This window comes from Emydura macquarii, unplaced genomic scaffold (assembly GCF_026122565.2).
Source record: "Emydura macquarii macquarii isolate MOO-44397 ecotype Brisbane River unplaced genomic scaffold, CSIRO-AGI_Emac_v2 contig_3530, whole genome shotgun sequence".
In the NCBI taxonomy this organism is placed as follows: domain Eukaryota; kingdom Metazoa; phylum Chordata; order Testudines; family Chelidae; genus Emydura; species Emydura macquarii.
The window spans coordinates 4,787,995-4,802,786 of NW_027133667.1; the positions used below are offsets into that span (position 1 = coordinate 4,787,995).

Below are 14,792 nucleotides of genomic sequence, written 5' to 3' on the forward strand. Positions count from 1 at the left end.
GCAACACACTTATTTACCCAAAGTATTCGATTTCCTGACAGTTCTTTAACAGAGGGTAATGGACCTATTGTGCAGTTTGTTAATCAATTAAAGTTTCCTTCCCAAAAGAGGCGTTGAGGTGCAAATTCACTCCTCTGTCCCTGATCAAACACAAGACCTTGCCTAACCCTGGATTTTCTGCACATTCACTAAACAAAGAGTCATAGCCACAGTAGAGCATCCACTTTCTCGTTTTAATGTGGTTTTCTTATTTCTGTTATTTACACAGCAAATACTACTGTCCTTTACATTTCTCACTCAGGCAAAACGTTTAGTGCCCTAGTCCAAAGAGTTTATCTCTCAACAAGTAATTTTAGAGGGATTTAATTTCAGCCAGCAAAATGGTAGGAGTCCCTTTTGTTAGAAAAGGGTTTATCATCCAAAGAGTGTAGCTGCAGAGGCATTTAAAACAAGAGAACTTCTAATAAAAGAATAAATAGACATTTCTGGATGAAGAATTGCACTTTCAGGTTTCAAGACCTACATCTTTCAGGGCTGGCACACTGTTATTACTTTGACAACACTGTATTCCAATGCTAGGACACAACTGAGTTTTAACGCCAGGTGGTAACCCCCATGGTGCTAGTAATATGGCTTCAGAAGTCTTCCGTATGGTCAGATGCTTGTACTGTACTGAGGTGCATGATGTATAACAATTTAAAGGCGCTTATTCTAACGAGATCTTTTGTAGAGAAGGTTGGGAATTTTCCATCCATGTTCTTCAGAGGAAAATGCAACTTCCACAAAATTGAAATTTTCCATGGGCTTTTGCTGAAACTTTTTGATTTTCCACTAGGGAAAAGAGAAATTAAATATCTTGTTTTTAGGTTGATCCAAACTGAAACCATTTGGTTTGCTGAACCAACCAAACACTTTGTGTTGGTCTGTGTGACATTTTATATGCATCTTGCTTCAGCTGCTGTGGTGCCTGATGGGAGTTCCTTATGCCCCCATTCTCTATGGACTGAGCTACATGGCTGAATGATGTCTCCCAAGATGCACCACTGTCTGCCCTCGAGTTGACTCAAAGTGGTCATGCCTCATGGGAGATGTAGTCTAACCCAGAGGCCTGACCCAGAAAGTAGAATAAGGGCATGAGAAACTCAATTTACAACTGCCGGGATGCTCTGCAGCAGCTCATCAAGATGCAGATTAATATTGAACTGATGAGAATGTTTCAACAAACAAACAAACAAACAAACAAAGCATTTTGATTCAGGATTTTTTTTTTAAATTTGCCTTGAACATTCCTTTTTGATACTTCAGCTCTTTGTCCCAGCTCAGAGTGAAAACAGATTTTAAAATCTTGGAATTTCCATCCAGCGGGAAATTCTAATTTCCTACTAGTTCTAATAATTTGTATTGCTGGTAACTTGTTCAGAGGGAAGAATATCAACAAGGATATTCTCTGCAATTTGTCTATCTAATGTTTGGACTGAGTATTAAAGTAGTGTTTGTACTCCTAAAATGTACAATTTTTCTGCATTTTTACAATTCACATTCTAATATCTCACATTTTTTCCTCTAGAATTTTGTGTACTCAGTAATATGAAACAGATTAGAATCAGATAATTCCTAAGATTACAATATTCAGTTTTTAATCACATCTGAAGACGATAATGCCTTATGAATATGAAAACAGAAACCTCTAAGGGTTTCTTTTAAGTTCAACTATAACAGTTATCAACATGTGATTATAACTGGGTGCTAGGAATCTCATAAGGCTTCCCAATTGTATGTATTTATTTATACATGCTCCGAGTTTGAAGAAATGTCCGTGTGTGCACTGTGTGGGAAATGCTACTTGTTTGCATCAGGTGTCAGGAAGCCTTTGATTAGTCTAAGCACTGAGAACAATTGGATGTTTTCTTTCCTGTGTCTTTTCACATTTTTTGTTCAATTGAATTTATAGCCTTTGAAAGTAAGACGCTGGTGTCACTGGCAAACTTAGGTATAGCATAAGGACTCGCAGTAAGCTTTCCTCAGACTGATTTGCCAGTTTGCCTCAGTTCTGTTCCTGCTGTGTACCTCATTCTAATTTTGGACCTTGATGTGGCTATATCTAAACAAATATTGAGATACTTAGGTTGCCCCCATAATCCTAGTTTCTGGACACCTTATATTTCAACTTTGAAATGCATCAAGCCTTGTTATTCCACACTTTACTCTCTCAAGTGAGTGCAGATTAGACAGTGATTTCTCTTTTGTTCATGAGATGGACAAGTGCAAACTAGGATAAGTCCAAAATAATTTTCATGTGATCTAAGCAAAGCTTAGACTTAAGTATACAGAAATAAGAGGCTAGTGAATCCACTGTTCCACCTAGCATCTCAGTTTTTGTTCAGCTAATTCAACTTAACCTTTACATGATTGAAATGAGCTTTGATTATCATTTCTGTATTATCCTAACACTGAAAACCTCCAGTTATGGATCCTATTGTACTAGATGATGTACAATACAACCAAAAGACAGTTCCTGCCCCAACCGGTTTATAATTAAATACAAGACAAGAGACAGATACAGACAGATGATTTAGACTAAACACTGATTCAGATGTTTTTCTCTATTTCTGTATGTTGATAGGCTAAGTCAGTAGTTTTCAACCTTTTTTTGCATTTGTGGACCCATACAAATTTAGAATGGAGGTGCGACCCTCTTTGGAAATTTTAGACATAGCCTGTGGATCCCCAGGGGTCTGCAGACCACAGGTTGAAAACCACTGTTCTATGGTAACAACCTTCCGGGGACCCCTTAGACATAGTCTGCAGACTCCCCCAGTGGTCCATGGAACACAGGTTGAAAAACTCGGGCTAAGTGTTCACATGTGAGCAACTAATTGCATGCTTAATTGCTGTTAAATAGTGGACATTTATTTGAAAGCATTTGGTATCCGCATCTGATGCACAGCTAGTTTTGTACTAGGCCTCACTTGCTGTGTAATCTCTTGATAATTGCCCATTGAAAAGTTGCTTATTTTATAGTGTCCTACTTTCACTTTTTGAAAAAGGAAATCATTTTAGGGAAAGGTGACAGACTGATGATTCTGGAGACTGAGTCATAGAATTTAGAAATGCGTTAGATTATCCAATCTCCAGGCAAGTGCAGAAATATTCCCTATAATACATAGTTCTCTGAAGTTCTGTCTACATGATGGGTATGATACAAGCAGTGACAGTGCAAGTTCACCATATGTTCCCTCCTAGTGTGCTTTAGTTTTGTTCTGAGGTGTTAGTTCAATCCTTTGGCTCATTTAGTTCTTGGCCTCCCCTCAGGCTGCCAACCAGGATCAACTGGATTGAAATAATCAACTAACTTCATGCAGGCCACAGAACAATTGTCAGATGCCAGTGACTCAGACTCACCTTTGCCCTAGAGGAAGACTAATTCCTATACTTTATCAGTGCTGTAAACCAAACTGCCTCTAATCTGACCTCTGCTTCTGATCCCTTAGTTTTGCCTTTTATATGCTATCACCGAAACGTCACGGTTTAACTTGTCTCTGTTCTGTGTAGCTGTTTATGCCGCAGAACTCCCTCCTGATGTACAGGACCTATGTTTTATATCCCAGGGATTTATAATTCACTCACTAGTATTCTTCTCTGATGCAACAGTATTTGCTTTTGCTATTAATGCAGAAAGTGTCAGCTGTGCTCTGAGGTAAATCACCCAGTTAACAACCAAGACATGCCTAAATAAACAGTCAGTCATCCCTTAATGTAGACATTGCTCTCATTCTTAAACTTCACCTATTTGTTCTCCTTCCTCCCCTCCCACTGCTATTTGCTAGGGTGGAGTAGGAATGAGGGAGATCCTGGGGCATAATTGTGCATAAGGATCTTTGGCAGGAAGAAAGTTAATTTATTGCTTTATTACTGCAAACTCTCTTCAATTTATGCCTTAAGCCATTTCACATTTGGGTGATAGTGAACATTTAGGTTTGTGACATCAGATATAAAATACCACCCAGGAGGCTGCATGAGAGAAGTGAAGAGAAAGGCAGGGTTCTTCAAGTCTGGATTGATGCAGGCTTAGCAGAAGTAACAGCTGCTGCTGTAAGGCAGGAAGGTAAAGATAGTTTATGAGGTGGGGGTAATTTAAGTGCTACAAGCCAGTGTATGTCTACATTTCATATTTATAGGTCAGTACCACCCAGAAACTCATCAGGATCAGGCCCCATTGTGTTTGGTACTGTACAAATGCAAAGACACAATCACTGACCTGAACAGTTTGCAACTGAAGATGATTGACACATGAAACATGTTGGGGGGATGGGATGCAATACAGTGAATAAACAATGAGAGTTCTGTAGCATTTTAAAGACTAACAAATTTAATTTCAGCAGGCATAAGCTTTCGTGGGCTCCAACCCACTTCCTCAGATGCAAGTAATAGAAATCATACTGGGGGCAACATATACATATCCAAGGGAAGTGACAACAATGGGGGAGGTGGATGAAGGCAGGATACTTGAGGCCTAATTACAACCATTGAGTAGGAGGTGAGAATGGGTGATCAGAGGTAATTACTTCAGTGTATGCAGGTGATATGCATGGCTAGTTCTCTTAACCTAGTAAACATTAATTGACTAATTTCTTACAAGTCTCATGGCAGAGGTTGAAGTGTGGGGGCGGGATGGCTTATGGATCAGTGCAGAGTGGGTGTTTTGTGTGGAAGAAAGCCTCAAAGTTTTTGTGAGAGATGCCGATAAACGGACAGATGAGGTTGGCATCTCTAGCAAGTGGCTGGGGTTAAATAGGAACAGGCACAGTGACAAAGGGCTTTGCAAGCAAAGACAAATACTTGAACTGTTTTGTGTTAAGAGCTGGCTGGAAATGGAATCTCTGCAGGAAATTTTGGCATTTCAAAACTTGTCATTCCACAGCTGAATGAAGAATCTAGAGCTCCCACAAAATGAAATTTTTGAAACTACCTTTTTTAAATGTTTTGACTTTTCCATTACTTTGTTTCAACTTTGTTATAATTTATAATGTTTCAATAACTTCCCATTAAATGTTATAAATACATTTCCATTAAACAATCATTTAGCTGAATCAGCAGTTTTCCACTCATGGACAGTTCCTTGAGAAACCTTTTGACCAGCTCTAGTAGTATGCTGGTGGACTAATTCCCTGGCCCTGGAATGATCAGTGCCATACTAGAGTCTGTTTTGCTTCAAAGCACAGTTTGTTAGTTAAGCAGAATGGTTCCCAGGAATGGATTTCTCTTTTCTCTCTCTCAGCCCTTCTGGGTCCTTGACCTGGCCACAAGAGTCTGCCTGGTCCCTGCAGTGTTCACTTTCCAGGACATCTGTCTGAGAGTCTCCCAATAGCTGGGTTCTTTGTCTTACTCTAGCTTCTACAAAACCCTCCTTGCAGTTTTCCAGCCCCACTGGCCACTTGCTGGTGTAGTGCCCAAAACTGCAACTGCCAGATTTTTGCCACCTGTAATAGTTTCTGGCACATAATTTTTGGCTCTACACCAACCTTTCAATGGGGCCTGATGTTCTTGAGTCTATCACTGGACCTTTATCCCCACAGGCTCACCTGGGAGACAGTTGATCTGCCACAGGTGGGGCTGGCCAGTCGCTCTTTAAAGGGGCCAGTCACCCTATGACATGTAATTTCACATCATTTAAATGTTTACAAATATATGGTGAATTGGAGACTCAGGGTTCTATCCGACAAAGCGCTGGGTGCCCTGGGGGCCTGATCATGCAGCACAGCACTCAACCATGGGCTTAGCTTCAGCCTCAGCCTGTACCTGGCAGGTTTGAACCACCAATCGGAGCAAGGGAGTGGGAGTGCATAAACAGTTTGCAGCCTCCCTCCGCCTTGCAACTTGCAGATCACTCGTGACAACTGGAACGAGAGTGCAGGTGGCTCGGGGACGTGCACAGCACACCCTTGTGCTGTGAAGATGGCTCTAGGCGAACTGTGGAATGAGACACAGGGGGGCTGGGCCTGCTGAAGGCTCCCTGCTCTGCTTCCCCCAATGGGGCGGGCCTTCCTGCGCCCCAGCCCCAGCCAGCTGTGGGGCGTGTCTTATTCTCTCACTGCCCGGTTTTGATTTTTGCTTCGGAAGGGCTGGGCGGGGCTTCCCCCCGGCTGTATTCTTGTCGCTATTGCATTGGCTACAGCACCCGTCAGTCCCACCGCTTTGCTGGCCCAGCCGCGCGGCTGGAAGGGTGGGGGGCTGAGGGCTCAGCGGGTTCCATTGGCCACAGGGAAGCAAACCAATAGGCCGCGGCAAGGCGGGGCCCGGCTCCCCATTGGGGGAAGCAGGGCAGGGGCCCCCCGCCCACATTCCACAGCTGGAGAGGCGTGGGAAAGGCTGCTGGCCGCAGGCTCGTTCCTGACTTCTGATTGGGCGGAGTCTTCGCCACCAGCCCGCTTCCCTTCAGTGATTGGCCGTTTTCATGGAACGGGGCGGGGGGGGGGGGGTGAGTCGGTGGCTGGTGGCACTCGGGGTCTGGAGCAGCTGTGGGGAGGGTCTCCCCAGCTGACCGAGGACACTTACCATCCATTGCAGCCGGACGCGCACGCTCTGCTCCGCTGCCGCTCAGCTGTGTGTAAACAGGGCGGGCAGCGCAGCGCTGCTGCGCGTCTGTCTCGAGTTGAATATATCTGTGTCCGTGTCTCTCGCTCTCCTCTCGCGGGTGGGTGAGGCAGTGTTAAGTGCCAAGAGAGGGAGCGCTTTGCGCACATGGAATAAGGCTGCCCTGTGTGAGCCCGGTGCCCAGGGTGAGGTGCGCCCAAATACACCCTCCCCCCTCACCCCAGCTCCCTGGGCTCGGTTGTGGTTCGAACTGGCCATGGAGGTGTTGGAAAATGGGGAGCAGAACCTGTTGCATTGGGATCGGAAACTGAGTGAGCTGTCAGAACTGGTGGACTCCGATGCCCTGCTGTACAACACGGTGAGAAACAGCAGCGCTGGGCTGTTCGTCTAATAGGGACACTGAAGGGGGGGGTCGTGTTTGGGAAAGGGGGGAGGTGTGCAATCACTCTAAGGTGGGGGGCCGCCGCTCTCTTGGGGGTGCGGAGGAGCAGGAGCTGGGCTTGCCCACATCTGTCCTGAAAAGTTAGGCTGGTCTGTTAGCAGGAGTGCTTGTGCGTACTCCGTGTAGGAGGCGTTCAGAAATCTTCCTTGGGCAATTATGGATGTGCATGAAAAGTCAGAGTAATGCCACTTCCTTTCCCTGTCAGTGCTTTTCTTTGGCATTCCAGCCCAGTGGCTGAAGAACCCCAGGGTAGAGCTAGGCCCCATTTGGCTTATGCATTTGGAGGAGCCCTAAAACTGCTTTACAGTTCATAATGGCAGAGGGGGGGTGGGTGGAAGTTTGGAATTTTAATCGGGTGGTAACTAGAAAAACAGATGCAACCAGGACATTGTTGAAATGCATTTTCCTTTCTTCATGCCTTTCTAAACCAGAATGACTGTGAACATACAGGGAGAACCCTTACAGTGCATGAAGGTGCTGTTGGACCCTAAGCCATTTTTAAAAATGTGACTTAAATTTCATATTTTATTTAAGCTGCAGAGGCAGATGTGGGTGTGTAATTTATGGTTTGGATTCCTCTCCTTCCCCCCCTCCCCCCCAGTGCAAATTAAGAGGTTTGTAAAGCTTTAACTTAAAGCAGCAGTAAGAAAATAACAGATTTAGGGAATTTACCATAATGGGTGTATTCTTTGGGTGAAATCCAAGGCTCTGAAATTCTGAGGAATTGGTTTCTGCCTTTTGCAGCCCACCACCATTAGAGGTTACACTTGAAAGGGAGTTGGAGCTCTACTTCCTGGAAGATTTTTGTGGTGGACAAGGGGAGAAAGAAGACATCATCATCCTCTGAAAAAGGCACTGTTAATTGTTACGAAAGGCACAGTTGCAGCCAGATGTATGATTTACTTCACTGCAGTGTGCCAAAAAAGCCGCTTCACCAAAAATAAGGCCAAAAGCGGATGTTCCTGAGGCACCATGGGAAAGGGGGAAAATGACGTTCATCCAGGCAAACAATGCAGAATTATTAACACAGTCTTCCACAGCCAGATCACAGAGAAAAGTATTTTCTACTGAAGATCTTATTTTTATAGTGGCTGGCAACCCCTTGTTGGGTGGAAATGATCCAGGTTTTGACCTGAATTCTACAAAATATAGAAGAAAAATAGGTTTGTGTGATATGTACCAAGCGATTCCACCGTCCAGATTACTTTATATTACTAGTTGTTGCAAAGCTGAGAATTTGGAATTGACCAGCTGTTTAATAAGCTTTTAGTTTGTTGGGTTGCAGTGTTGTTGTGGCTGTGTTGGTCCCAGGACATTAGAGAGATGGAGTGGGTGAGGTAATATCTTTTATTGGACCAATCCAAAAAAAAATTATTTGGATACAGTTTAGGAAAGCATATAAATGCCTGTTCTCAGTACAACAGTTCATAGCTGCTGGCTACAGAAACCCTCACTGTAAACATGCATCTAACCCTGCCATGTGAAACATGTACAGGGACTCTCCTATGCCAAGGCTAAGCAATCTCTCTGGTAAATTCTTTCTTATAGGCTTGTCTTCCTTAGGGAAAAAAAGGTGTGTTAATTGACGCGTTAAAACGACAATTACCTTGTTTACACAGGGATTTTAGTGTATTAAAAACCTAGTGTGTAGACAAAGATAGTGGTAATACTAATGTGCTAGTTAACCCACCTTTTTTTCATAGTGTGGACATGGCCTTTGGTTAATTTTCAAATTGTGCTTGAATTTTCAGATTCCAGTTTTCTTGCTTTTAGTAGCAACTGTTGATGAAGCTGTGGGCACAGTTGTCTGAGTTCTTCCCTGGAGGTATATTGTATAATCTCTGGAATCCTGAGTGCCACTCTTCACCACTGCCTGTAACATCCCTGTTACCGCAGCCTTGTTTGTGGCTGGGGCTCCCTTTCCCATTGAAGCCTATCAGTGCTGCTTAACGTACAGAAGAAGCTGCTGTTGTGTCACAAGGATCTCTTTTGTTCCTCCCCTCCAACCCTGATCTTGTCCTGCAAAGGCAGAATGTTTCATCACTTCCCATCAGTCCTGGCAATGAGAGATGGAGATCATTAACTGAACTCTTTTCTGTTCCATGGAAACGTAGAGCCCAATCATTTGGTTACCATGCTGGTTTCCAATATTAACCACTCTCTAAGGTGGGAAATTACTGTTTTGCAGCACAAATGTTATTTTAAGCCTTTAAAACAAAGATGTTAAGTCTGGAGGAGAGTGTCTTTAAAGGGTCAACAAAAATTTAACTATATTTGCCAACCTCCGTCTATTTCTACTGCCCATCTTAAAAACAAAACGAGGAAATACCCAACCGCAACCAAACCAGTTTTAGGCCTCCAGCTATTAATTGTCTTTAATACAGATGTTTTGTCTGCAGCCCTGAAAGTACATGCCCACCTGGGTCTCTGATATCAGGTGAAAATGAGTAAGGTTTTCTTGGGTGTGGGGGTGGTGAGGGTTCATTCAAGTCCAATGTGTGTCCACAGAACAAAGTAATAAAACTTGACACAATTGGTAATTCTCTCCTCAAGAGAAGCCCAAGATTGTAATTCCAGGTACTGCTATAGGTCAGGGCTGAGGTGTTCTGGTAGAGCTGCGTGGGGAAGCTTTACCTGCCCTGTCCCTGGCTCTAGGCAGTCCAATCAGTGCCTCATTTTTTGTGAGTACGAAATATACCTAGTTAAAAAGGGAGAGAATAAGAGGTTTTCATTTGACACACCATAGTGCCACTTTGCAAAACTTCACAATTCTGCATCACAGGAAAGGTTTTATGTTAGTCTATGTGCAGAAACATGAATAAACATAACAGCCCTAACTCTCTGTGTGCTGGGCTGGGTGGCCTGAGGGTCCTGTTGCAAGTTCCAACGCTTAATGCAGCTAGAAGGCAGGCTGTCTGTTATATGCTATAACTGTCTTTCTTTCACTCCCATTTAACTGCTTTGTCATTGAAATTTCTTATGCCTTGCACAATTTATATCTTCAGAGAGCGCTGGTGGAAAACTGTCATGTGTTAGGTTTTTTTAATGAGATAGCAAGAGCTCGTTAGTGACAGGAAGCTCTGTGCTGTCCTGTTGAAGGGCCTGCTTTAAAAATAAATTAAAAACAAAAAATGAAAAGGAATGTTTTGAATGAAACAAGGGACCACACGGAGAATGTTCCGCTGGATTTTATAGCTATATTTGGGATGCTTCCTCCCAGTTACTGTTTGGATCGTCAACAGTGACAAAGATTGAATTGCCATTCTAATTCACATTGTCAGCCAGAAGTAGTTCCCTAATTAAATCCAGAGCTTGGGTAAGAAATTGTGGCCACCCAACATACACGTGTTTTCAAAATCCGGTTATTGGCTGCTTGAAATGTGTATAGCTTGTGAAACAAATGATGTTCTGGCTGTGCAGTGGTCAGAAACAGTGCTCCCGCCTCTGTTGTATTTAAATGGAGAGTGCTCTGCTTGTTGTGCGGCAACTAATCCTACCTAGGCATTCGCTATTAGGAGGAGGCCTCTGAAGAGACCATCTGAAACCCAAACAGAGGTGTGAAATTGACATATTTCTGTTGTTGAAAGAATTCTGAGGAAAGCCATCAATAGAAGGAGAAACAAAAGCAACCAATAGTATGAATGATCAAGTGGGTATGTTTCAAGAAGAGAGGATGGTATGATTATTTGACTACTTATTTTTCATAGTAATCCCTCACAGGGAAAGAAAAGCATCTATTCCTACTGTCACAGACACTATTATTTGCAAAGTACAGTTTCTGTGGAGGAATATATTGTGCCTGCTGTAATGAAGTACAAACTCCACAACTACCTTTAACAGAGCTTTTCAGCTGAGTAAAAACTGAGCATTTTCCCGGTTCAGACTTCAGATCCTATAGGATTCAGTGGCTTAGCTACTCCTGCTGCATATGCATTTTTCTTATGTCGTGCATCTGTAAATAGCAACGTGCTCAGTGAGGAGACTATCATGCCCGGTAGACCACCTGCTGTCACATTTATGTGCCTTCAGCTGTGTGTCTGTTTAATTGGATGAACGCCATAGATTGTATTTGCTTGATCACTTCTCTCTCAAGTGATATGCTGAGCCTCCCATGTTCCCTACTCAATTTCCAGTGCAATATTATTATAAAGGCTGCTTATAAATCCCAGTCTGCAGCAGACACCTCTGTGCTAGTGAAACTGGCATACCACCTTGTGACCAGGCATCCGATCCTCTAAGCAGAGGATGTGTGTGCATCTAGGAAAGAGGTGAACAGCCTCTGAGAGAGGTCTTGAATAGGCACAATCTTCTATTCATGTGTGATGGACACAAGTAAAAAAAATGTGATGGGAAAACTTATGGGCAGTCAAACGCTTGGCAGTGTGTGCATATATAATATATAAAAAAGATAATTCTGTCACTGAAACATTGCCTGAGAGACAGCTACCTTTATATATTTAAAAATGCCTTAATCACCCCAGCCCAAGCAGTGCAAGATTCAAATTATTAATCAGATCTGTGTAAACAATATGTGTTGAAGTGTATTAGTACATTACACAACTATTTTAAAATGAAGGTTCCACTGTAGCTAAATTGCCAGTACCCAGATTCAGCTCCTTGGGGCTTCTATGGCTTTTCTTGCCACACCTGATGATCTCAGCAGTGCCTAAAGCACCCTAAGGAATGCTGCTCCCTGCCTCACTATAGGCGTTTGTGATATCCTCTGAAACAGAGCCCTGAGGAGCTGAATTCAGATCTTGGCAGGCAACAGGCAAAAGACAGTAACACGTAACTGAAGTCCACGTAAGCTGACCTGCAGTTGATGCCATCCCAGCAGGGTTGAGTGCCTCACTGATAAATACCAGGTCCTGATACAGATGGATAAATCTATTGACAAAATGCTCTTTGAAATGTCAACTACCTGTTCCATTTCTAGAAGGCAATCGAAAAGTAAATGGTTGTTATAAAGAACTTTTAAATGTCAAAGGCTTATCCAGTACCGATGCGGCAATCTCATTCCCATTTTGCTGTTTTTTAACCTCTTTGTCGTTTGCTTTTGCTTCTGTACGGCGACAGAATGCAGCTGGATTTAATATTGATGTTCAACTAGAACATCAGCATCTAAAGGTGATGCATGTAGAGCAGAACTGCAGGTGTGTTTGGCTATATGTAGAGGGTATGTTGGGCTGCACTGAAATGGTTGACTTAAATGTTTTAGGCCTAAATTTTCAGAAGTGACTGGTGATATTGGGTATCTGAATTCTTGCGTACTCAACTTGAGACACTTTAAAGGAGCCTGATTTCTCAGAAAGTGATGAGTACTTGCCCTCTGAAAATGGAGCCTTTAAAAGATTGCAAGTTGGGCATCCAAAAATGGAAATGCCCCTAATCTCTAGTCACTTCTGAAAATCTAGGCCGCCTTGTAGGCTTCAGTGTGGCATTTGCATGAGTTTGTAAATCCATGAGGACACTACAGGGGATGCTAGGGATACTTCAACTTCAGAACACTTGCAGAGCATGGACCTGTGGGGCATATGCAGTCAGTTTGCATGTGCAAAGGAATGCATTGTCAGCTCTGGAGTCTCAGCAGGTTGTTCATGCTTACCTCCTTTGATGTGCCCAAACAAAACGAAACCTGAAGTTCAATAATGTCAGAGTTCAGAATCGTGATTGTCCTCTAAGAAGAATTTGGGAAACTTTGATCTGTTCTTATCTCTTCAGATAAATTGTCCATTTCAAGGTAATGAATCTCATCAGGAATTTGCAATGACTCATTTTCTCTCTTTTTTCAAACACTGATCACTGTCTGCTTAATATTCATTTGACTTCTGCAGAAAGAGTACATCTGAATGGGCTTTCTTGGATTGACTGTTTTTCTTTTTTTTTAAATGTGTGGCACTTGGGGCTATTTCATTTGTTAATTAAATCTGATATGCTGCTTAGTTTTACATACACATTGCAAATCAATGTTTCCCCAGCATGTGTACCACTGGGCCTGAAGTGAACTTTATTGATTTAAGATATTTTATTTCTTTTGACAGGGTAGCCAAGTTATGGCTTCTGTGGAAAAACAGAACTCCATGTTTCTTGTCTTACATTAGCCCAGGATTTTATAGGCATTAACTTTTTTATTTAATTTCCTTTTGATTTTAAGAGTGCTGGTACATTTATTTAAAAGTGCAGTTCCTCGTATTGCACATTTGGTTTTAACTCTGCCTGCTTAAGGAGTTGACTAAAGACTCGACATTTCTTCTCCTCTGTAATTGGGCATGAAGGCAATTCTGTAGCTTGGTTTCCATCCTAATGTGACATCACTAATCAGATCTTCTAAAGAATAAGCCAAGGCTCTCCAGTAAAAAGAGAAGTGAAGAGCTGATATTTCAATATATATTTTAAAAGGCACACGTGTTAAACAACTTTGAGACAGTCTTTATAAATTATGAAGAAGCTGAAACAAAAACCAACAAAAATACTTGTGCTCTACACTTGCCATTTAAAAAAAAAAAAAAAAAAAAAAAAAAGAGGAACACAGTTGTTTACAAGAGATTTGCTGAATATCTAAGTTATCGCTGATTTTAGTAAAAGCTGACCGAGAGATGCACGTGGTGGTTTGAAACTTTACCCATGCCATCGTATTTCCTGTCAGTTAAATTTAGAAAAATAAGTGTATTGGATTTTCTCCACCTGGGCTTCTTTTGGACTGACGTGTAGCTGTAAACTTAATGTGCTGAATCTGTAATGCTGCTTGGACTTGGGTGGAGAAGAGGGGTGATCTGTTCTGGGAATGACATTGGGGCATGGTGGATGAAAGCAAGTGTGCACGTGTAGCACAGAAAACACTCTTTTTATGCCTCGTGGAAGCCTCTAGTCTGCAATATCCCAGCTAAATCCTTCTCAAGACTTAGAAGGAGCCTCTTGAAGATATATATAAAGGTATATTGCTATTCCAGGCAGAGGGCAGTGTGAGATTGTTTGGACAAATAAATGTATCATTCATGTTATTACTAAAATTGGGGTGTCCTATAGCTGGGAACAGAGAGCTTTTCATTTGGTTATGCTGTGGGAAGAGAGTACAGCCTCAGAACTCCTCACAGATCTCTGTACCACACTTTAAAAAGACCTTTCATGGTGGCTTTTTCAGCCCTACCCTAGAAAAGGTGGCAACTGTGTGCCTTCTACTATCCTTTCAAATAGATTTGGAATAAAACTGGGTTCTTCTCAATCTTTTCTTTTCATGAGCATCGCTATCTTCTAGCAGTAATGACAGACGGCTACCAGGCAGATGACTACCCCCAACCCATTTATTGGATAGTTTTAACTTGGTTTTGCTGTTTTCTGGCTGTTGTTTCTTTATGCGTATTAATACTCCTGGAGCAGTTATCATGTTATGTCTGTCTGTCTTTCTCTCCAGATAGAGCCTCCAAGCTCTTGGTTGTCTAGGATTTCCTTGCTTCCTGGCAAACAGAGAAGTGCACAGTTGTTCTCGAGATATTCAAAACGACCTGTGACCAAACCCCCTCTCTCTATCCCCTCCTCCCCCCAACTTCTGTCTCTTCCTTGTCTTTTAGCTTTTCTTGGTTGCCTGCTGCATCCTGATTGCAGCACAACTCACTGGGATAGGACACCTGTGCCCAAGTCCATTGACCAAGACTCTGCAGGTAGAGTAACTTATTCTGGAATAGAATCAGTTTTATTCCAGAATAGCTAATAGAGTGTTCTGCTATAGTTATACTGGGAAATTTCCCTGTGTAGACAA

The 14,792-nt window shown here is 42.6% G+C and overlaps 1 protein-coding gene and 1 long non-coding RNA gene across 3 annotated transcripts in view; both read left to right on the forward strand.

Moving 5' to 3' along the window:
• The first annotated feature begins 4,664 nt into the window (after positions 1 to 4,664).
• Positions 4,665 to 5,521, forward strand: LOC137145477 (uncharacterized). The gene is made up of 2 exons (XR_010917668.1): positions 4,665 to 4,760; positions 5,279 to 5,521. It is a non-coding gene; the product is annotated as an uncharacterized lncRNA (long non-coding RNA).
• Positions 5,522 to 6,533: 1,012 nt separating this feature from the next.
• CREB3L2 (cAMP responsive element binding protein 3 like 2) overlaps positions 6,534 to 14,792 on the forward strand; it is an 89,917-nt gene continuing 81,658 nt past the window's right edge. For both annotated transcript variants that reach the window (XM_067536042.1, XM_067536043.1), the window contains exon 1: positions 6,534 to 6,952. In XM_067536042.1, the coding sequence (XP_067392143.1) occupies positions 6,851 to 6,952 (102 nt within the window). In that variant the 5' untranslated portion in view covers positions 6,534 to 6,850. The remainder of the gene's footprint in view (positions 6,953 to 14,792) is intronic.